This window comes from Pipistrellus kuhlii, unplaced genomic scaffold (assembly GCF_014108245.1).
Source record: "Pipistrellus kuhlii isolate mPipKuh1 unplaced genomic scaffold, mPipKuh1.p scaffold_m20_p_18, whole genome shotgun sequence".
Taxonomy (NCBI): Eukaryota; Metazoa; Chordata; class Mammalia; order Chiroptera; family Vespertilionidae; genus Pipistrellus; species Pipistrellus kuhlii.
The window spans coordinates 5449291-5473239 of NW_023425493.1; the positions used below are offsets into that span (position 1 = coordinate 5449291).

At 40.7% G+C, this 23949-nt stretch overlaps 1 protein-coding gene and 1 long non-coding RNA gene across 2 annotated transcripts; both read left to right on the plus strand.

Annotated features, from left to right (window-relative positions):
* The first annotated feature begins 1822 nt into the window (after nt 1-1822).
* SNRPE (small nuclear ribonucleoprotein polypeptide E) lies at nt 1823-9837 on the plus strand. Its single transcript, XM_036442116.2, has 5 exons — nt 1823-1971; nt 2454-2480; nt 3794-3856; nt 5984-6062; nt 8286-9837. Exons 1-5 carry the CDS (start codon nt 1918-1920, stop codon nt 8339-8341), a joined length of 279 nt encoding a protein of 92 aa, XP_036298009.1. The 5' UTR covers nt 1823-1917; the 3' UTR covers nt 8342-9837.
* Nucleotides 9838-10824: 987 nt separating this feature from the next.
* On the plus strand, nt 10825-12088 carry LOC118721285. Its single transcript, XR_004988683.2, has 2 exons — nt 10825-11413; nt 11638-12088. It is a non-coding gene; the product is annotated as an uncharacterized LOC118721285 (long non-coding RNA).
* The last annotated feature ends 11861 nt before the right edge of the window (nt 12089-23949 follow it).

Sequence of the window (23949 nt, forward strand, 5' to 3'; positions counted from 1 at the left end):
AAAATGGATATTCCAAATAAATGAAATATCTGTCAGGCCACAAGCCCATGACATAACTTAATAAATTCCAGCTCTCCTTCTGTGTTACCCAGGAAATAATTAGGTTAACAGTGTTTCCCAAAGTGTGGTACTCGTACCCCCAGGGGTACGGGAAGAGTTTGGTGGCGGTACGCGTTGCACCGGAGTTTGGTGGGGATATGCACTGCACCATGCTTAGCTGTGCCTAATTCTACATTCTCATGAGTACGAGAGGTACTCAGCGTGACGAAAATTATAGAAGGAGTACACATATGTCAAAAGTTTGGGAAACAGTGGGTTAGAACATTGGGGCCTCTATATGTACGCACATACTTAGTATGTACACACATGCCATTTCCCTAAAACTTCCATGAGGAAGGAACGCTTGTGTCTCTATTTTGGTAACAACTAAGCCAAGATATGGCAAAGCTAAAGAACTGATCCTTGGTCATACACTACAAGTGAAATGGATTTGAGCCCTGCCATCAGATTTCAGGGCTTTCACGCTAAATTGCCGTGCTCTGTCGCCTCCTTGCAATAGCTCCCACAAAGATAGTAATTCATAATGGAGCAAACCACTACCGGCTAGCTTTTTAATCAGATTGTGGCTTGAGTGTCAGGTAAATTTGGGCTTCTTGCCGCCTTATCCTCTGCACCACAACACTGCCATCAAGCCTAAATTCCAAAGAAATAGGCTTTAGAAAAAATACTAAATCTTGGGTTTCAGCACCAAAAACAAACAGGAAAAGGAAAAATATTAAACCAACCCATTTTACTGAGAGAGTTTAGCAACAGGCTGATTTGTCTCTTAAGCTGTGGTACATTTACACCAGGGAATACTATGTAGCAATAAAAAGAAGGCTCTCTTACCCTTTGAGACAGCATGGAATGACCTAGAGAATATTATGCTAAGCGAAAGAAACTAGTCAGAGAAAGGCAAGTATCACATGATCTCATATTGGAATCTAATGAACAAAATACGATAAAACAAACAATAAGCTGAAACTGGTTTGGCTCAGTGGATAGACATCGGTCTGCGGATTGAAGGTTTGATTCCAGTCAAGGGCTGGATGCGGACACAACCTTGGTTGCGGACACATCCCCAGTAGGGGGTGTGCAGGAGGCACTGTTGTTTTTAACTGTTCCTTTCCTTCCTCTCTGTAAAAAAATCAATGAAATATATATTTTTAAAAACTGAACAAAATAGATCCAGAGACATAGAAGCATAAAACAGACCATGGAATCTCAGAGGGAAAGTGGGGAAGGGTGGGTGGGTAGGAAGAGATTAACCGAAGAACTTGGATGCATATGCGCATAACCCATGGACACAGACAATAGTGTGGTGAAGGTGAGGTGGGGTGGAGGGGGGGCGGGCGGGGAGGGAAGTCGGTTAGAAGTCGTCAATGGGGGAAAGGGGAACATGTGTAATACTTTCAACAATAAAGATTTAATATTTTTTAAAGCCACAGTGGCTAGTGTGGCTTAGTGGATAGAGTGTCAGCATGTGGACTGAAAGGTCCCCGGTTCAGTTTCAGTCAAGGGCACATGCCTAGCAGGAGTTCATGATTCTCGCCCATCATCGATGTTTCTATTTCTCCCTTACTCTCTGTAATCAATAAAAAATATATTAAGGTGTGGGGGAGCTCAGAAAATGGAGACACAAACAGGCGGGTGTCTCCCCCGCCTCCCTCCAGATGGCCGACGCCCGTTCCGGAACGCGGTTGCCTCCCTTTGGCCTCCCGCGGAGGCCACAGAGCACCGAGAAAAGCTAGAGAAGCACTTCCCAGGAACTGCGCCGGCCGCTATGCCAGCGCCGCGCACTTCCGCTTCCGGTTCTTTCTTCCCGGAGTGGCTCGGGGGCTAGCGTGGGGCTCCGCGTGGTCTTTGTTAGCTTCCACCATGGCGTACCGCGGCCAGGGCCAGAAGGTGCAGAAGGTGATGGTGCAGCCCATCGTATCCTACGCAGGATGTTGGGACCGGGAGGTTCGGGCCGGAAAGCGGGGCGGGAAGGCGGGCCGCGGGCGCGGAGGAGCGGTGTGCGCCTTCCACTTCCCGTGAGCCCCCGCGGCGCCGCGGCCCGCCAAGGCGCGGGGCCGGGAGCAGGCGGGGGGCGGCGCGGGCAGGCCCCACCGGGGGCCGCGAGGGGTCGGGAGGGGGGACAGAGGGGCGCTGTTTTAATAGTCACTGTGAGCCAGCCGGAGGTGTGGGTTTGGGGGAGGGGGAGGGGAGGGAAAATGGCGCCAAGGGAAACTCCTGGAGTGAGAGAGAGGAGACGGTCCGGCAGAGCATTGAGGTCTAAGGAAGGCCTAGTTGGGTGCTTCCCGTGGCGTAGGCGCCAAGACCTCGAAAACATTCGCGGGGGGTTAGCCAGTGACCGGTTCCTGGGAGCAGAGAGTATGTCGTGCGTGTTGCTTTCTCTTTAACCTTCGGTGCAGAACCTCATCTTCAGATACTTGCAAAATGTACGTAAGTTGTTGTGTCGTTAACTTGTTTCCTCGCCCTGTCCGGTCACTGTGTTCTGCAGTTAAAAAGAGGGCATTGTGGAGGTGGGGTGTGTTCGAGGGGAAGGGGTGCAGGGAAAGTCGAAGGGGATACAACGGTGCGGAGCCATGGTAACTGCGAGCACGTAAAGAATTGTGTTGATGTTTTGCAAGACCAAAAAGTACTCATTTCAGAAAGTCGTTATTGGCGGACGTGTCAGGGGAGTGGTGGGTATCGGTACTTTTGTTGGGGGTGATGATGGCCAGAACATTGGCCCTTTTCTCCTCCTTTCCCCTAGGCCTAGGGTGAAACGTTGGGAGGACAATTCCGTTAGCTTTAAACCATATAATAAAGGAGTGGTTTTAACACGTAGAGGGAAAGTCAGGTATAGAACAGATACTCCAAAAGGAAGAAGGGAGGGATAGGGTTAGAGGACTTAAGGGACGGCCTGCTTTCCTTTGGGGGATATTTAGCAGCAGAGTCTGCATTGGCAATACAGAGTGTTTGAATTATCTCTGAAAGAAAATGCAATGCCTTTTGCCCTGACAAATTTTAATGTGTGACAACACAATTGAAAAGCATTAATTTCAAGCTGTTGTAATTTTTATGTTTTTTAAAAATTTTTATTGATTTTTTTTTACAGGCAGGAAGGGAGAGGGGTAGAGTCATAAACATTGATGAGAGAGAAACATCAGTCAGCTGCCTCCTGCACATCCCTCATTGGGGATGTGCCCACAACCAAGGTACATGCCCTTGACCGGAATCAAACCCGGGACCCTTGAGTTCGAAGGCCGACCCTCTATCCACTGAGCCAAACCATCCAGAGCTGTTGTAATTTTTAATCATCAGAATTGAAGGTTTCTCTTCTGGTTATTAAATGTGAGGCCAGGAAAATTGAGAAACTAGAGTAAGCTGTTTTAGAGCTGGATTTTATTATAGCACTTAAGAAAGACGACCTTGGTCTTTGAAATTTATTGCTTTGTGCTCTACTGATACCAATCTTTAAATGTATTGAAACTAGAAACAGTAAAAAATATGATTGAGTCCCAAGTTACAGGAAGATTAAGGTGTCTAGCTTGGGACTGTCTGGTCCAGTGCAGCATTTATTATATGAGAATGTTTCTTGTCAAGTAAGTAGTCTTGGTTACCAATTCTGATATGAGCCAAATGGTTAAAACTCTCGGTTTTTATTTAATTTATTTTAGTTTTTTTAAGGAACCATATTTCTCTAATGTTTGAGCAGTGATTGGATTTTGTGTACTTTTTAACATTTCTATTTTTATGATTATTTCAGAGATCTCGCATTCAGGTGTGGCTTTATGAGCAAGTGAATATGCGGATAGAAGGCTGTATCATTGTGAGTACCCGGGATATTTTATCCAGGGCAGTTTGTTCTAAAAAAAGATCTCACCAAAAAGAAAAAGATTTCACAAAAAATGGCCAGCCAGAGCAGTCAAAGACCCAACCCAAGGAAAGTGATTTTGGGGCCCATTGCCCTTGCCTGCTTGTTTTACCTGATAGAGATTGGGTAATTCATAAAATAGAAGGAAGATTAATTTTAAAAATAATCTAAACCACATGACCTCACTCATTTATGGATAATAAAAACATTATAAACTGATGAACCAAAAGATAGATATAGAGACAATAAAGCGACAAGCAGACTCAAATTACAGTGGGGAAGGTAGGGAGATCTGGGGTAGATAAGAGATCAACCGAAGGACCTGTATACATGCATATAAGTACAACCAATGGACACAGAACTCTGGGGAGGAAGGGCATGTATGGGGGGGGGGCAATGGTATATGTATACAGTTAATAATTTAATAAAATAATAATCTAAATATTTGAAGGAGAGGGATAAAAAAATTAGAGGGAGTTGAGATTGATGGAGCACAATCTGGGTTAGGCCATACCTGATGGAGCTGAATCGAATTAGTTAAATAAGATTATTAGTTAAAAAATACCTTGAATAATGTTTTTTGAGATGGGTTTTTGTGTGTGTGTTGTTGTTTTTTGTTGTTTTTTTTTTAAATCCTCACCCAAGGATATGTTTTACTGATTAGATTGATGTAAAAAAGAAACATCTATTGGTTGCCTCCTATGTGCACCCCTACCAGGGATTGAACCTACAACCTAGGTACCATGTTTCCCTGAAAATAAGACCTAGCGCAACTTTGGGAGAAAAAATTAATATAAGACACTGTCTTATTTTCAGGAAAACAGGGTATGTGCCTTGACCGGAATCTAACCCATAACCTTTTTGGTGTGTGGGACAGCACTCCAACCAACTGAGCCACACGGCTGGCGCTTAAGTAATGTTTTTTTGTGTGTGTGTGTTTTAATGTGTATTTTTATTGATTTCAGAGAGGAAGGGAGAAAAATAGAAATATCAGTGATGAGAGAGAATCATTGATCGGCTGCCTCCTGCACACCCCCTACTGGGGATTGAGTTTGCAAACTGGACATGTGCCCTGCCTGAATCAAACCGTGACCTCCTATCCTGGTTTGTAGGTCGACACTCAACCTTTGAGCAGCACCATCCGGGGTTAAGTGATATTTTAAAGAAAGATGAAATATGACTGAAAATTTGCCCTTTAGGCAGCACAGATTTATTTAATAATCCTACTTTCCCTGTTTATTAGTTGAAAAGCAAGAGTGATGGTTAGTGGTGATAGTGTTTTGTGGGGAATGTGGGAAAAGCAGTGGTAGAATGTAATTTATTCTTGTACACACATACTGTATATTGAATAGGTTATAAAAGTTAGGGAGATTGGCTCTTTGGCATAGCTAATGAATTTAAGGCCAAAAGGTTCCAGATCTAATGGAATGTGTTCTGGCTTTCTTTGTTATTTAAAAAGGCTTAGAGTGGAAGGGGGTTCTTCCTCTGAAAGGTCAGTAAAGGGATGAATTTCTGAAGTTAGTTGGCATTTCTGTATCTAAATGGGTATGTTTATTTAGAACTAGAGAGGCCTGGTGCACAAAATTCGTGGTGGGGGGGGTGTCACTCAGCCCAGCCTGCACCCTCTCCAATCTGGGACTCCTTGAAGATGTCCGACTGCCCATATAAGCCCGATGCTGGCTCCCAACCTCTTGCCTGCCTGATTGCCCCTAACCACTTCTGCCTGCCAGCCTGATCCCCTACTGGCCTGATTGACGCCTACCTGCTCCCCTGCCGGTCCTATTGCCCCTAACTGACCTCTCCTGCTAGCCTGGTTGCCCCCAACTGCCCTCACCTACAGGCCTGGTCTCTCCCAACTGCCCTCCCCTGCCAGCCCTGTCACCCCTAACTGCTCTCCCCTGTAGGCCTGATCACCCCAACTGCTCTCCCTTGCAGGCCTGTCCCTCCTAACGGCCCTCTCCTGCTGGCCATCTTGTGGTGGCCATCTTGTGTGTTGGAGTAACAGTCTATTTGCATATTACTCATTAGATAGGATGGTTTGAATGTGATCTTAAAGATGACAGTTAATGCTTGTTTTTTTAGGGTTTTGATGAGTATATGAACCTCGTATTAGATGATGCAGAAGAGATTCATTCTAAAACAAAGTCAAGGAAACAACTAGGTAAGAATATAGTCTTACAGAATTTTAGAAATTTTTATTCACTTGCAGAATTGAATAATTTGCAACTTAGTTCATGTTTACATTTAGTTTGCCCTTGGAAAGTTGTATTTGGTCGGGGGAGAGGTTACATTTAAAATCATCCTCTGTCTATTCCACACCATTTCTACTTCTGCCACTTCACTCAACTAGTTCTCACCAATGTTACAAAGACTAATGGAGTTAAATCTAATGGTCATTATCAGTCTTCATTTTACTGTCTGAACAGCGTTTGGCCACTCCCTTTTTAATATATTGTTCCCTTGACTCTGTGATACTATACACAGGTTTTCATTTATAGTTAACTGTTCCTTTTCACACTTCTGTATGTTCTTTCTTTGGGACCCGATCATTAAATGTTTAAATTGCTCAAAGCTTTTGGTTGTAGTCCCTCCTGTTTTTCTTAGGCACTCAAGACTACACCTTCAGTTACCGTATATATATATATATATATATATATATGTCATCACAACATTTTGGTTAATGATGGACTGCATATACCATGGCGGTATACCATAGAGCATAGTGTGTAAATGCACTTATGCTTGCACAACTCTGAAATCACTTAATGACTACATTGACTCTAAATTTACCTCTCAGAGCCTGTTAAACATTTCTACTGGAATTGAATGTCTCAACGCTCCTCAAAGTTAGCATATCAGAAATCAAAGTCAGTCCCTACCCCTCATGCTTTGAGAGCTGTTTCAGTGTTCCCTGCCTCATTGATAGCACCAATTTCTCTTCTGTTTGCTAATTGATTTCTCTTCAGCTACCTTATCCTTCTCCAGTTTGCTCCTCGGGCTGCACTAATGTCTTAGAAACACCAATCTGACCTTGTCATTCCTTTGCTTGATGTCCTTCCTTCAATGGCTTCCTGCTGCTTGTAGGATAAGAAAGTTTTTAATGTATTCTGCAAGGTTCTTTATGATCTGTGCTTGTCTCCATCTGCTCTTGCTTCATTTTCTGAGCTTCATCCTCATTTGTCTTTTCTTTTCCCCAGTTCTTTGAATCTGCACATTTACTCTACCATAAATCTTTGTATATCCTGCTCCTTGTGTCTTTAGGACTCACATGAGATGTCACCTCCTTCCGGAGTTTGGTTTGGTTTTGCTTGGAATGGGAATTGGGCGGATCTTATCACCCAAGATCCAAATGTGCGGGTGCACAGACAGGGTGTGCTGTGCTCTTTGAGTTTGTAGTAAAGCATTCATTAGTGGGTATTATTTTATTAATTTCTCCCCCGCTGGACCAGATCTTCCATAAGTGCATGCATATGTCCCATCTTTTTTGCTCCTTAATAAGCTCAGTGCCTAGCATGTAATAAAACCTGAACAATGATCAATGAACCCAATTTCTTAACCCAATTAACAGAAGGTCTTTAGGGTTTATGGTTTCAACAAGAATAACAATCATTTTTATCAAAATCCCATTAACTTAGGTTTATGTAGGCATTTCGTGTTTTTAGTTGCTTAATGCCTGTTCATAGCTCACTAGGACTTTATCAGTGGTGAGCTTCGGTGTCTCTCTTCTGGACCCTGAGGATTCTCTTGAGCCCACTCTGAGTATGTGGAGAGTAGTTTCTGAAAGTGTTAGATTTTGCTCTGCTTAGGCTGTTTTTGTGAAAGCCTAGATTTTTAAAATTTAAACATGTATCAGGAAAGGCAAACTAGTGTTATGGACATATTATTTATAAATAATTTATGAAATGTTAAATTCCCATAGTAGTGTCTTATAAATGTAGAAAATAATATTACTACTTGTAGTGGAAGCCTGGGAAAGGGAAATAATTTGGTTGATTTGCATTTCTCAAACTGTTTTTACTGAACACCAGTGTTCCTGAAGATATTTGTAGATATTTCTCAGGGAAAAAAGTATCCTTTGCTCAAATGGGTTTAGGAATTGTTGGGTGAAACTTAAGCAGGTATGTTTATTGAATGATGAAATCTTCAACATACTAAGAGCTCTAGGAATTGGTTATAGTCTGCTGCATTTTCTAAACTTGACATACAACTAATTTCACAACTTCTGCAAACACTGAGCATTGGGAAATGTTGGGGTAGACCTATTTAGTTAACTTAGTCTACAGAAACTGTACTTTGCATAAAATAACATTTCTCTACCTTCATTAAGTAATAGTTAAAAAGTGCATATTGCTCTAATTTATTCACTTTTAATTTTGTGTTGCAGGTCGGATCATGCTGAAAGGAGATAATATTACTCTGCTCCAAAGTGTCTCCACCTAGAAATGACTTGAATGCTAAGAGAGGAGTTACTGAGAAACAATATAGTTTGTGTTTATGGTGTCCTTTGTTTGGAGAATATGTCTTACCCATTTATTCATATTTGCTTACAATAACCTTAAGTAACTACTAGATGACAATAAATGATGTTGAATTGTTTTTGTTAAAAAAGTTTATATTGTTTCTTTCTAGCCAATCGAGACTTACATAGTGGCACCATTAGCCAGCTGTTAGTATTTTAGTTTTCTGAAGGGTGGCTCTTGGCCTGGCACTTGCTTTTCACATAGCCAGATCTCTAGATTCTTAAGGCAAAGAGTAGGAATTCTGTTTGACAGGTAAGCTTCTGATATTGGGTGGAAGAGAACAGGGGGTTCACAAAAATAAAGGCAAGTGTACTATTATATGTCTTTATCATCAGTTCTAATTGCGGGTGCTGGAACTACAGTTTCTAACCACAATAGGTTGGCGATATAACATCTACAGTATTTAAAAATAGAGTCATTGTATGAGGCCTTTTCTATTTTATCACCAAGATCCGAATGTGAGAAGTACTTGGGTTTAGGCAAAGAATGAAATCCCTTCAAGGTACATTTAAAATGAGCTCTGTTAAGAGTTAACAAGAGGGACACTGGGTTTGATAACCTGAAAAAAAGACCATAAGCAGCTCTGGGAAGTTAAGTGGAATAATAAATCATGTTAGTTGGAAAAACACCTGTCTCTTCTCCAAGAATGTTGGTTCCTCCCCCAATGATTGCTTATTTTTCTAATGGAATCGTGTGGACGGATCTCTCCTTCCACAGTATCTCAGGATGGTTCTAGTCAGAATCCTGTTAAACAGCTGTGGAGCACCTTCTGTTAGACACAAAGTTAAACAACGAAACAGGCTGGCAAATAGCTTCAATACCATGCGTTGCGTACTATTTAAAATGGATCTAAAGGATGGGATAGGCCTACCTTAAAACTCTGGTAATGGGCAGTATTAAGTGGAGGTGAGGAAGGACCAAGAAGTTCATTTCCTGTTTTTCTTTAAACTGAGTAAAAGAAACTCTGTGAAGAAGATTTGTAGGTGAGTAGAGACCTAACTTACAACTTGGCATTATAGCTGTTCCACTACTATTTGACCTTTTGCTCTCGGTAATATTTTTAAATAAAGGGCTGTTTTAGCTCTTAACTTTGGATCTGAAATTCATTGAACCTGCCGCAGCATGCAAAGGAAACAGCGGGCAGCAGAGGGAGCTGCAGTCCTGAGCCTGCACCAGCCTTTCTGGTGGCAAGCTGCCTGAGAGCAGAGAGCAGAGGCTGCAGCTTTCTTGGCACCAACGTGGCTGGAAAGAAGGATAAAGGCTGGAACAATGTAATCCCTAAGAAAACATGCCGGCTGCTGCTTCCATTTCCTCGTGCGACCCTTCTGACCTGGCTGCCCAGTGTAAGCAAAACTGCCTGCTGTGGCTTACTGAATGGATCAAGATGTGAAGGTTCTGTTTTTGACAGCAAGTGATGATAGTGAGAAATAAGGTGCAGTCGAATTCTTACAATTGAGTTCTGTACTTAGAGATCTGCTTGCTTTTGTGTTCTACCATAATCTGTGGTGTTTGCTTTTTAAGTTGTACTTTTCCACAGTCTAGATTTTTTTTTCCTTCCAACTAGATTTGTAACAGGAGGCATTGCGTTTTCCTGCATTAAGGTTGTTAAAGCATGCTGTGAGAAGCTGCTCTTGTTGGCAGCCCTTGGTAAGTGAGCGGTTACTTTTCTGGAATGGCTGTTGGTTCCCAAGGGGGTTTTCTAACCAACCACTAACTCTCTTGTAACATTGTTGAAGAGGGGAGGAGAAAAAGTAGACTGGGCTTGGTGTTCCTTCAGTACATGGATGGGGAACCTTTTTTCAGCCAAGGACTGTTATAACATTCACGGGCCATACAGAATTATCACCTTCAAAATTAACCTGCTGTATTTGGTCAAATATTTAATTAACACCCCTAATAGTTTGGCAGGGCCAGACCAAAGATTTCTTGGGCCCTATATTGCCCACAGGCTGGACGTTCCCCACCCCTGCTTTAATAGGTGGGGAGACGGAAGGATAAAAATGGTGTGAATTCTCTAGGATTTTGTGTTTGCATGGGCACCAGTATTGCATTTGTCAGTCTCAGGATTAGAGAGTGGCGCTCTCATTTGGATAAGGCATTACTGGGTGGGAAGTGTCATGGGCAGTACCTGGAGTAAGCCTAATAGGCAGTATCTAATGCTAACTGACACAGGAGCTTTTTAAAAATTAATTATTCCTTCTAGAACTAATGATAACTACTTATTAAATGCTTTTGCAAGGAGATGAGATGCATGGTAAAATTTCTTAAGTTGGCATGAGAATTTAAGTCTTGTCAGTGCCTATAGTTTAATTTTTTTGTTATTCCTCACTCAAGGATATTTTCCCACTTGATACCCCCCCCCCTTTTTTTTTTAGAGAGAGAGGGTGGAAGAGAGCGAGGAAAGAGATGTGAGAGAACGGTTGGTTGCTTCCTGCACATGCTCTAACCGGGCCTGGAATCAAGTCTGCAACTGAGTTTTGTGCTCTTGGACAGAATCAAGTCTGAAACCCTTCAGTCTGTGGGCCAATGCTCTAACCACTACCAAACCGGCTAGGGTTAAGAGTTTAATATTAATTTAAAATATGTCCAATGGAATTTTAAAAAAGTGAATTTAAAAATATTAGCTTACTACATGTTTATGATAAAAATGCAAACAGTATAGAAAGATACAAAGTAGAAAACAAGTCTTCCTTTCCCATCAGTATTTTCCATTGATAATCACCCAAAAATTTGATGGTTATTTCTTTAAAAAAATTTTTTTTAAGTTTGGTAAAATGTACATGCTATTTACTATTTTAACCATATTTAGTTGTACAACTCAGCAGTGTTAAGTTTTTTACATTGTTATACAGCCAGTCTAGAACTTTTTCATTTTGCAAAACTGAAACTCTGTACCAATTAAACAACTCACCATTTCTCTCCTCCAGCCCATGGCAACCACATTCTACTTTCTGTTTCTGAGTTTGACTTCTATTTTTATAAATATAATTATGTTTTATTTATTTATTTATTTATTTTTTTAATAGAGAGGAAGGGAGAGGGAAGGGATAGAGAATTAGAAACATTGATCAGCTGCCTTCTGTACACTCCTCACTGGGGATGTGCATGCAACCAAGGTACATGCCCTTGACTGGAATTGAACCTGGGACCCTTCAGTCTGCAAGCTGACACTATCCACTGAGCCAAATCGGTTAGGGCTGAATTTGACTATTTTAGATACTTGCCACATTTTGTTTATACATTCAGTTGTCAATTGATACTTGGGTTGCTTCTACTTTTTGATTATTGTGAAGAATACCGCTATGAACCTGGGTATACAAATATCTCTTGGAGATCCTGCTTTCAGTTCTTTTGAGTATATCCCCAGAGTGTTTTTGAGGAATAGCTGCTGCAACATTTTACATTCTTACTAACAGTGCACAGAGGTTCTCGTTTCTCCCCATCCTCGTCAAAACTTGTTTCTGATTGCAACCGTCCTAATGGTTGTGAGGTGGTAATCTCATTGTGTTTTGGTTTGCTTTTCCCTAACAGTGATGTTGATTATCTTGTCATGTGTTTATTGGTTATTTGTATATCCTCTTTGGAAAAACGTCTTAAGAGTTCACTGCCCGTTTTTAAACAGATTATTTTGTTGAGTTAAAAGAGGTTTTTTACATATTTTCTCCCATTTTGTGGGTTGCTGCGTTTTCACTCTTTCAAGGCACAGTCTTAACTTTAATGTGATTCAGTTCATCCGTTTTTACTTTTGTTGCATATGCTTTTGGTATCATAGGTATTTTTGTTTCTTTGTGATGACATACTTCTGCAGTTCGGTTCTTATCAACAAAACTTGGACATATTTTCTTATTAAACAGCTGAGATGTATTCTGTTGTATGAATCTCTTACTATAAGTATTCACCCACCCCCATTGATGGATATTTTAGGCTGTTTCTGATTTTTTTGTTAAAAGTTTTGTAATCATATCTTTATACCTGTTTTTCTCTCAGGTTTTCTGTGATAATAGTTTTTAGAAGTGGAATTGCTAGATCAAAGGATATACACATTTAAAAATTCTATAGGTATTCTAAATTGCCTTTGAGAGTACAAATTGGAAAATTAATTTTCTCATACAAGCGAACCATTAGGCAGCAGGGTTTTTTTGTTGTTGGATTTTTTTGTTTTTTTGTTAGTACTCACCCAAGGATATTTTTCCATTCATTTTAGAGAGAGTGGGAGGGATAGGGAGAGATAGAGAGAAACATTGATGTGAGAAAGACATGGATTGGTGGCCTCCTGCACACCAGGGATTGAGCCTGCAACCAAGGTAGGTGCCCTTGACGAATAGAAACAGTGGCCTTTCAGTCTGCAGGCTGACACTCTATCCACTGATCCAAACAGGGTAGGGTTAGGCAGCAATTTTAATGAAATGCTCAGGCTTATTGTGAGGCAACTGTGAAATAATAACTACCAGTATCGTAAGGAATCCAGAATAGGAAGGGAGGGGGGGACATTGATTACTTCAACCACTGAATTAATCAGCTCCGCAATTTCCCTACCATTGACTTGTTATGTGAGGAAAATTCCCTAGTTGAATTTTTTTTTTATTGTAACTGAGAAAATGTCAGAATAGTGATACCTGTCTTTAGTAACTCTTAAGCTTGGAAGGGGATTAGTTCGATGAATTGTTAAATGCCAAGGTTGTGTAAGTTGGCAACTGAAGCGAAAATATTAGGCTATATGGGGGCATGCAGGTGAAGTGATGTGACTGGTTTTTGTTTTTTGGGGTTTTGTTTGTTTTTTGTGTGTGTGTGTGTGTGTGGTTTTTTGTTGTTGTTTTTCTCAGTATAACAGTAAACTTCTTCCTTAGTTAAAATAATTCCAGAGAAAGATGATCTTGAGTCATCATTCCATGTCCAAAGAAGCTGCTGTCTCTGGAGTGTTAACAGATTAGCCTGGCCCCCAGGGCCATCCTAAGTTACAGATGTTTTGCTGGGCTGGAAAATTGCACAAGGGAACTGGAGAGAATAAGCTAATGAATGCCTTTTCCTGGTGGACTGTTAGTAAACTAGAAAGAAGGTGGACAACCAGAGAGAAGATTATTTTTCCCAGAAAAGTAGACTTATTTTTTAAAATCATTTTTTATTTTTCAATTACAGTTGACATAGAATATTAGTTTCAGGGGTATATCCCAGTGATTAGACATTATAAAACTTACTAAGTGATTGTCCCCAAAAATCTCTTACCCACCTGACACCATACCTGCTTATTAGAAGATTACTAATTATATTCCCTATGCTTTACATTACACCCCATGACTATACTAGAACTACTAATTTGTACTTCTAAATCCCCTCATCTTTTTCACCCATTCCCGCAATTCCTCTCCCATCTGGCAGCTATCAAAATGTTCTCTCTGAGTTTTCATTTTGCTTGCTCATTTATTTGATTTTTAGATTCAGTTATTGATGGGTATATACTAGTATTTATTGCCATTTTCTTTATCCTATTCATGATTTTTTTTTCTTTTTCTTAAAAAAAACACATTTCTTGTAATACTGGTTTGGTGGTGATAAACCCCTTTACCTTTCTCTTGTTTGGGAAGCTCTTTATCTGACCAATTCTTGATGATAGCTTTGCTGGGTAGAGTAATCTTGGTTGTAGGTCCTTGCTGTTCACACTTTGACTATTTCTTGCCACTCCCTTCTGGCCTGCAAAGTTTCTGTTGAGAAATCAACTGAGAGTATCATGGGAGTTCCCTTGTAGGTAACTAAGTGTTTTTCTCTTGCTGAAGGATTCTCTTTGTCTTCAACCTTTGGCATTTTAATTACCCTATTTTCCGGTGTATAAGACGACTTTTGAAACGAAAAAAGCCTAGTAAAAAGCCTGCTTGGATTGGCTGAGTTAGAGAGGCGGTCTATTTAAAAAAAGAACTGGTGTTGCCTCAGAAGTGGGGGGTAGTCTTATACAGCGAATATAGGCCTAAACCTGTTTTAACTGTAAAATTAGGGGTCGTCTTATACGCCGGAAAATACGGTATGTTGTGTCTTGGTGTAGGCCTCTTTGGGTTCATCTTATTTGGAATGCTCTGGGCTTCCTGGACTTGTATATTTTTTTCGCCAGGTAAGGGAAGTTTATGTCATTTTTTCAAATAGGTGTTCAATTTCTTGCTCTCCTTCCGGACCCCCCAATGAGGTCAATGTTGGTGCCCTTGAAGTTGTCCCAGACTCCTTACACTATTCTATTTTTTAGATTCTTTTTTCTTTTTGCTGTTCTGGTTGGGTATGTTTTGCTTCCTTATAGTCCACATTCTTGATTTGATTCTCGGTGTCCTCTATTGTTGATTCCCTGTAACTATTCTTTATTTCAGTTAGTATATCCTTCATTTCTGAATGGTCCCTTTTTTTATGTTGTTATTCTCAGTAAGTTCCTTGAGATACTTATAACCATTGTTTTGAACTCTGTGTCTGCTAGTTTACTTGATTTCATTTCATTTAGTTCTTTTTCTGGAGATTTCTCCTGTTCTTTCCTAGGTCTTTAACCAAGACTCAGCTCACCCTTAGACTCCATCCCTGCCCATATATAGTCTGCTATCAATCTTAATAGTCTAGTACAAGAAACTACCTGGGAGGGCCACCCAGGTACCCCCGGTACATACTAAACAAAGAGAAATGGTTGGATCCCACTATATATGGCAGTGGGACTGTCTTAAGACCAGAGGCCCAGAGGGGACTAAAACCCCTTACTCACAAGTTTTTTCAGCATAGAGTTATAAATTCTTTGTCAATCTTCTTATAACACTCCTATACTGTCTGTTAAAAAAAAGCAAAAAAACAGCCGGGACTGGTTTGGCTCAGTGGATAGAGCATCGGCCTGTGGACTGAAAGGTCCCGGGTTCAATTCTGGTCAAGGGCATGTACCTTGGTTGCGGGCACATCCCCAGTAGGGGGTGTGCAAGAGGCAGCTGATCGGTGATTCTCTCTCATCGATGTTTCTAACTCTCTATCCCTCTCTCCCTCTCTGAAAAATCAATAAAATATATTAAAAAAACAAATACAAATGGAGAGTATCGAATGGTTAAGCTATTGTTGAAGCTGTGATTCTCATTCACCACATTGTACCCAATCCATATACTCTCTTATCCCAAGTTCCTCATTAGGCCAAATGGTTTACTAGATTTCATTGTTTTGCATCCTGCATCACCCAGATAGCCTCTGTTTGCCTTGGAATTGGCGTGTGGGACACCCATAACAGCTCAATAGACTCAGCGTGTCCTTACTCAATGGTTCTATAGTCCGCATATTTTTGGACAAGCACTTGGAGAAAGTCTGCAGGAACTAGAGCTACTGGGTGGGATCATAATATGTGAATGATAATTAATTTTTTAGCCCCACCAAACAGAACTTTAACCATAACACTACCTTAGTCCTTAATTTCCTGGGGGAAAGGGATACCCAGTGTCTCCCAATAAGGTTCAGAGTTCCTCCTCAACTGCAGATATTTAGGCTGCCACCTAATCCAGGTTCTTGGAACAAAAAGGCTATTCTAAATCTTGCAGTCTCCCAGACAAAGACACAATTGAGAACCTTCTTAGGAATGGTGGGCTTCTGCCAAATCTGGATCCCCGGTTTTGGCTGGTGGCTATGTCCCTAGCCAGTAGCTTACTTTTCAAAACAGACTGTGGCAATGGAATGGCAGAGCTGCCCATGGCAATATCGGCAACTGCCTTGTTAACTGAAGAAGCCATTGAGCTGACACCAGGCCAACTGTAGGAGTCCAAACTCCACATCAGGTTCAAATTGTCCTTGTGGCGCAAGGACACCATGGGCTAATGGGAGGCCCTTCTCTTAGATTCCCTGAGCTCACCCTACAAGTATGTCAAACCCTAAGAGTGGCTACCGTAATTGACTTCTTACATGCCTGTGTTGAAACTATTGAGCAGGTATTCTCCAGTAGAGCTGGCTTAAAGACATAGCCCTTGGCAGTTCCCAGGTAGAGTGGTTCACAGATGGGAGCACTTCTGTCAACCAGGGAAGGGGGCAGGCTATGCAATCCTAAGCCCTCAGGAGACCACAGAAGCCAAGCCACACTCCCTGGGAATTTTTGGCCCAAAGGCTGGACTCCTAGCTTTGACCCAAGCTCTTTAAGTAGGAAAAGACAAAGGAGGCAGCATTTACACAGACTCCAAATAGGCCTTCCTTGTTTTACATGCTCATATTGCCATCTCGGAAGAAGGAACTAATAACAGCGAAACAAACAACCCTATTAAATATGACAGATTCTAAGGTTACTAAAGGTAATAAATGTCCCCCCAAAAGTAGCCGTGCTCCACTGTAAGGGACCTCGCTGAAATATCTAAAGGAAACCCCCTTATCAGCATGGCTGTAGAGGCTGCCAGGTCAGATACCTCTGTTATGGCCTTAATGCCACATACTCTTCCTCTGCTCATCAAACCAAGTTCTGCCCCTGAGGAAAACGCCTGGGCAGAAATGCAAGGTTCCCCATAAACAATGACGGATTGGAGATCACAGGCTGCTGCTCCCACCTAAGGAGCAAGGGAAGGTAATAAAACAGATTCTACCTATTTTTTAATATCAAAAATATTGGAAGAGGCCCTATGCCCTCTGTTCAGTTAATAAGCCAGGGAGAAAAATAAACCTCAAGCCTGTTCAAAGAATGGGTACCTTCCCAGAAGACTGGCAAATAGACTTTACCCAGGGGACCTCCCAGAGTCTCCACCAGATCCTGATATTTAAAGACACTGAATGGGTAGAGGCTTCCCTACCAGGACTGGAAAGGCAGTGGAGATAACCAAAGCCCTTCTCAAAGATCAGTCCAAGATTTGGACTGCCGTGGAGCCTCCAAAGTGACAATGGTTCTTCCTTCGTGGCCAAAATACCAAATACTGCAAGCCGTAGACATTAACTGCCACCTACATACCGTATTTTTCGGACCATAAGATGCACTTTTTTCCCCCCCAGAAGTGTGGGGGGGGGGGAAGTCCCTGCATCTTATGGTCCAAATATAGTCTACACATATACTTTTAAAAAAAAGTTTTTTTTACTTGCCCGGCTCTGTGTGGTCTCTGTGTGCTTGCCCAGCTCTAAAATGGTTCTAAATGCTGCTGTTTACTTTACAGGGTTGATTACATGTGTTTATGACTGTGATGTTGGGTTTTAATGCACATAAAATATTTTAGGACACTATTTGTTTCAGAATCTTTTTTTCTTCATTTCCCTTCTCTAAAAACTGGTGCGTCTTATGGTCCGGAGCGTCTTATGGTCCGAAAAATACGGTAGTTCATGGGCCTCAGTCTTCAGAGGGTAGAGAAAGCTAATCATACCTTAAAGAACATCTTGGCGACATGGCTTTGGCTCCTGCCCATAGTCTAAGAGAGGGGCTCTCAAATCAAACTTAGAACTGAGCCTTTTTCAGATGTTTTAAGGGTTGCGGGCACATCTCCAATAAGGAGGTGTGCAGGAGGCAGCTGATTGATGTTTGTCTCTCATCGATGTTTCTAGCTCTCTTTTTCCTCTCCCTTTCTGTTAAAAAAAAAAAAATCAATAAAATATATATATATTTTAAAAAAAAGATGTTCTGTGTACACTGAAAAGGAAAATCCCTTTGAGATTGGGACTGATCAGATTTTATCTCTTGAGTACATTAATAAGTTGCACTCTTTGTTGACACAATACAACGCCACTTATGCAATAACCCCTTTTACCTTGTAATCTCTTGATTCGTATGTAGCTCTATATGAATATGTTGTATGTGTTTCTCCAGCATTTTTTTAAAAAAATGTTTTATTGATTTTTTTATAGAGAGGAAGAGAGGGATAGAGAGTTAGAAACATCAGTGAGAGAGAATCATCAACTAGCTGCCTCTTTTACACCCCCTACAGGGAATGTGCCTGCCACCAAGGTACATGCCCTTGACTGGAATCAAACCCGGGACCCTCAGTCCGCAGGGCAACACTCTATCCACTGAACCACACCGGTTTCGGCTCTCCAGCATTTTGAATTGTTTTTAGTGGGGGAGGGAATGGGACTGCCAAGTAAAATACAGGACACCAGTTTAACTAGGATTTCAGAGGAACAATAAATTTTTTAGTATAAATATGTTTGAAATTCAAATTTAACTGGGCATCTTGTATTTTTGTTTGCTAAATTTGGCAACACTAATGGGAGTAGGGGTCAGTCCAAATAACCTAGACTCCCATTACTGGAAACAAACATCTTTTTCTTTCAAATTCTCAATCTTTGGCTAGAAAGTTCAGACATTTAGATTAATCATTTTTTAAAAAGATCATTCTTATTTGTTTTTCTGGTTTTGGAGAGAGTATCTCTTTTTAGTTTATACTCCTAGTCTTTGGGGTTTATATAAAGTTAGCGCTTGCTGCATAACAGTCTCTCCTCTCCAAAAACAAACAACAAAAACAACTCAGTGGCTTGAAACAATAACCATTCCTAGGCCATCTGGACCATGCGACTTGTCTACATTAGCTCAGTGGATCTCTGCATCTGAGGCCATTTGGCAGATTGGTTAGCAGTTGGTGATCTAAGATGACCTCACTAGCATGTCTGGTGATTGGCAGGCTGTTGACCAGAGCAATAAGGGTGACCACTATCTCTTATCATCCATCCATCTAGCTTAGACTTCTTTTTGCGGCAGCTCCGAGTGAATGAACTCCAATACACAAACACTTTTCATGGCTTTGTTTTTTATATGCTAAAGCTGAAGCAAATCACACAGCCAACCCAGATTGAAGGTGCAGAAACAGTCCTCACCTCTTTTTGGGATGGGAAGAATTTGTGACCACTTTGCAATCTTATCACAAGTACTACTATATATATACTATCCATTCTTAACGTTTTTAGAAATAACCCTAAAACTTTTAATGCCCGTGCCTAATATTTCATAGTCTAAAGTAAATCATGATCTGGTCATGGCAGAGTAACTACTGTGTTTCCCCGAAAATAAGACATCCTCCAAAAATAAGATCTAGCGCATGGAAAGATAAGACATCCCCCGAATATAAGACCTAGCGCAACTTTGGGATAAAAAATTAATATAAGACACTCTTATTTTCAGGGAAACAGGGTAGTACTGGATCTGTCCCTTCCCTACATGTACTACAAACCACTAGAAAGAAAACTGGGGGGACACATATGAAATAACTTTTCCAACATTGATCAATGGCAGGGAAGGATTATGACCCCTGAAAGAACAGAAACAAGCTGAGCCCTGAGATCATCCTGGCTTTCCATAGAGGCACTTGCTGGACCAGGCTACCAGGAGGGAGAACCCCGTCAGAGTGCAGTAAAATTCCTGAGGAGACAGGTGAGGATTTGGAGAAGCTGGGGCGTTTGGAATCAAGTAGCGGAGTATCAGAGAAGAGGTAGCTACCCTGTTTCCCCGAAAATAAGACAGTGTCTTTTATTAATTTTTGCTTCCAATGATGTGCTAGGTCTTATTTTCAGGGGATGTCTTATTTTTCCATGGAGAAGAATATAGTACACATTTATAGTTAAATGAAAATAAAGGAAATTTATTACCTGTATATGGTATGGTAGTACGGTAGTTGTCAACACAAACCAGACAAACTGAATCCTACAGTATCAAGAATTTACTCATTTATTCAATGACAATCATGTCATCATCTTCTGGAGCATCATCATAACAATCCAATTCCTGAATTTCCTGGTGAATTTCTTGTGACTCCATTTCTTTCAGAATCAGTGGACCAAATCTCTCATGTTTAGCTTAGGGGGGGCCTTATTTTGGGGGGATGCCTTATATTTCACTCAGAAGGAAACCTGTAAGTAGGTCTTATTCTCAGAGGATGTCTTATTTTTGGGGAAACACGGTACATAGAGAAAATCTGCCTGGGTTGGTTGGTTTTTACCGAATGCCAACATGTGCATTTATATGGTAAAGCTCCTTGAAGCTGGGCAAAGACCTACTGAGGGTCCAGGGCACAGGTAGAGTTGGGGGACATTTGAATCCCAACCAACCAGAAAGGAGGGAACTTCTAAAGAGCTGGACCTTCACTGGAGACTGCTGAAAGGCCACGCCTCATTCGTAGGACCAAACAGTCCTTGAGTAATGGCTCCCCTGTAGACAACTTGAATAATGCTTAGAAACGATCTTGAAAGGATCAAGGTAATCCTCAAGGAATTTATCTGCCACTTAAAACTCAACACTCTTTAAAAGAAGACAATAGCCCAGCTGGTGTGGCTCAGTGGTTGAGCATTGACCTATAAACCAGGAGGTCACAGTTTGATTTCCAGTCAGGGCACATGCCTGAGTTGCAGGTATGACCCCCTGTAGGGGGCATGCAGGAGGCAGCTGATCAATGATTCTCTCTCATCTTTGATGTTTCTCCCTCCCTCTTCCTTCCTCTCTGAAATCAATTTTAAAAAAAATATTTCTTTTTAAAAGGCAACAAAACATCACTCATTACTATGACCGACATTCAGTTAAAAATATTAGTATGCCAGGTAGCAGGGAAATGTGACCCCATAACCAGGAGAAGAAAATGGTCAACAGATCCAAGAAATAGTAGAGATGCCGAAACCGGTTTGGCTCGGTGGATAGAGTGTCGGTATGTGGACTGAAGGGTCCCACGTTTGATTCCGGTCAACTGCATGTACATTGGTTGCGGGCACATCCCTGGTGGGGGGTGTGCAGGAGGCAGCTGTTCAATTTTTCTCATCGATGTTTCTAGCTCTCTATCCCTCTCTGTAAAAAATCAATAAAATATATATATTTTTAAAAATGATAAAGATGCTAAAACCGGTTTGGCTCAGTGTTGGAGCGTTGGTCTGCGGACTGAAAAGTCCCCGGTTTGATTCGGTCAAGGGCGTATACGTTGGCTGCGGGCACATCCCCGGTATGGGGTGTGCAGGAGGCGGCTGGTCGATGTTTCTCTCTCATTGACGTTTCTGGCTCTCTATCTCTCTCCCTTCCTCTCTGTAAAAAATCAATAAAATATATTTAAAAAAATGATAAAGATGATGGAATTAGTAGTACAAATTTTAAATTTTATTTTAAATATACTCAGGGATTTAAAGGAAAATAAAATGAAGAGATAAATAAAATATTTATTTGGAATTAGAATGTTTAACTTCCTCTTCAACAATACAAAAGAACTTTAAACATTTCAACTCCAATTATTCCCTTCTAATTTTAAATGCTAGTGTTATCATGTATTTTAATGATATATTTTTAATTGCATAAAGCATCATTATTATAGTTTCTGTGATCAATGTTTGTTTTTATTTACCTATGTATGTATGTATGTATGTATGTATGTATTTATTTGTAATTTATTTTTGTTAATCCTCACCCAAAGATATTTTTTCCATTGATTTTTTTAAAGAGGGAGGGAGAGAGAGAGAGAAAGAAAACAATCAGTGTGAGAGAGATAAATCAAATGGTTGCCTCCATTGCATGCCCTGATGGTGGCTGGAATTGAACTGGAGACCCTTTGGTATGGAGGTTGACCCTAGAACCACTTACCACCACCGGCCAAGACAGTATATCATTTTGTTTTTCCTTATTGTCTTTAATCTTAGACCACCTACCTGTTTTTCTTTTTTTCTTTTTCTGCCTAAAGTATACATTCTAGAATTTACTTTCATGAAGATCTATGGTGGCAAACTCTGCATTTGTTTGAATATCTTTATTTGAATTGAATAATATCTTCATTTTTAAATATATATTTTCACTAGATCCAGAATTTTAGGTTGACAGTTATTGATTTCAGCACATTAAACACTTTAAAAATATTACTTCCCTAACGTGTAGGTTCAACTGTTGGTGTTGATAAATCATCTGTCATTCTAATTATGACATGTTTGATGGTAATCTCTTTTTCTAATGGCCGCTGCAAATGTAATTTCTTTTCTTTTCTTTTCTTTTTTAAATATATTTTATTGATTTTTTACAGAGAGGAAGAGAGAGGAATAGAGAGTTGGAAACATGGATGAGAGAGAATCATCGATCAGCTGCCTCTTGCACACCCCCTACTGGGGATGTGCCCGCAACCAAGGTACATGCCCTTGACCGGAATCGAACCGGGGACCTTTCAGTCCGCAGACCGACGCTCTACCACTGAGCCAAACCGGTTTTGGCTGCAAATGTATTTTCTTTTGCCTTTGTTCTATAGTTTCCTTGTAGGTCTCTGGGTATAACTTTCTTTTTACTTATACTGTTTGGGTTTCATTGGATTTCTTGTATCTGTGAACTGAGTTCTTTCTTTTGTTCGAAAATAGTGTTAGCCACATATCTTCAATTCTTTTTTTTTTTTTTTATACATTTTATTGATTTTTTATAGAGAAGAAAGGAGAGGGATAGAGAGTTAGAAACATCAATGAGAGAGAGACATCAATCAGCTGCCTCCTGCACACCTCCTACTGGGGATGTGCCCGTAACCACGGTACATGCCCTTGACTGGAATCGAACCTGGGACCTTTCAGTCCACAGGCCGACGCTCTATCCACTGAGCCAAACCAGTCTCGGCACATGTCTTCAATTCTTTGCCCTATTATTTTCTTTCTCCTTATTCTGGAACTTTAAGTAGGCATTTGTTAGATCCTGCACTACATCCTCTATTGTCTTTTTTTTTTTAAATACATTTTATTGATTTTTATACAGAGAGGAAGGGAGAGAGATAGAGAGTTAGAAACATTGATGAGAGAGAGTCAACGATCAGCTGCCTCTTGCACACCCCCTACTGGGGATATGCCCGCAACCAAGGTACATGCCCTTGACCGGAATCGAACCCGGGACCCTTCAGTCCCCAAGCCGACGCTCTATCCATTGAGCCAAGCCGGTCCCGGCTCTATTGTCTTTTTTATATTTGTCATCTTTCCTTTTGTTCTGTGTAATTTTTTTCAAATCTGTCTTCCAGTTTAACATTTTTGACCATGTCTAAAGACATATACAGGAAATTTAAACACATGTAGAAATTTTAAAATTGATATATTACGTTTTTATAAGTTCTTTTGGTTTCTTTTCAGATATATTGACTTTTAACCATGTTTTCCACCCTCTATCATTTCTAGAAATACATGCTTTTAAAAATATGTATTTTTATGGATTTCAGAGAGGAAGGGGGAGAGAGAGATAGAAACACCAATGATGAGAATCATTGATCAGCTGCCTCTTGCACGATTCACACTGAGGATGGAGCCCAAAACCCAGTCCTGTGCCCTGACTGGAATCAAACCATGACTTCCTGGTTCATAAATTGACACTCAATCACTGAGCCACGGTGACTGGACAAAAAATACTTTTTATTCTTTTCTACTTGATGCCTGGTAATTTCAACATCTGATGTATTTGCAGCTTTTTTGTGTGTGTTTTATTTTTACTGTTGACAGCACTACAGCTGTGATATGTTTGCAGTTATGATTTTTCTGGCATTTTTTTTAATATGTTTTGCTGATTTTTTACAGAGATGAAGGGAGAGGGAAAGAGAGTTAGAAACATCGGTGAGAGAGAAACATCCATCAGCTGCCTCCTGCACACTCCCTTATGGGTATGTG

Excerpts from the sequence above, each read along its gene's own strand:
- SNRPE (XM_036442116.2), top strand. The coding sequence starts at position 1,918 with ATGGCGTACCGCGGCCAGGGCCAGAAGGTGCAGAAGGTGATGGTGCAG. Across the intron at positions 1,972-2,453 it reads AGGTGATGGTGCAGCCCATC|AACCTCATCTTCAGATACTT; the intron begins GTATCCTACGCA and ends CCTTCGGTGCAG. Across the intron at positions 6,063-8,285 it reads AAAGTCAAGGAAACAACTAG|GTCGGATCATGCTGAAAGGA; the intron begins GTAAGAATATAG and ends TTTGTGTTGCAG.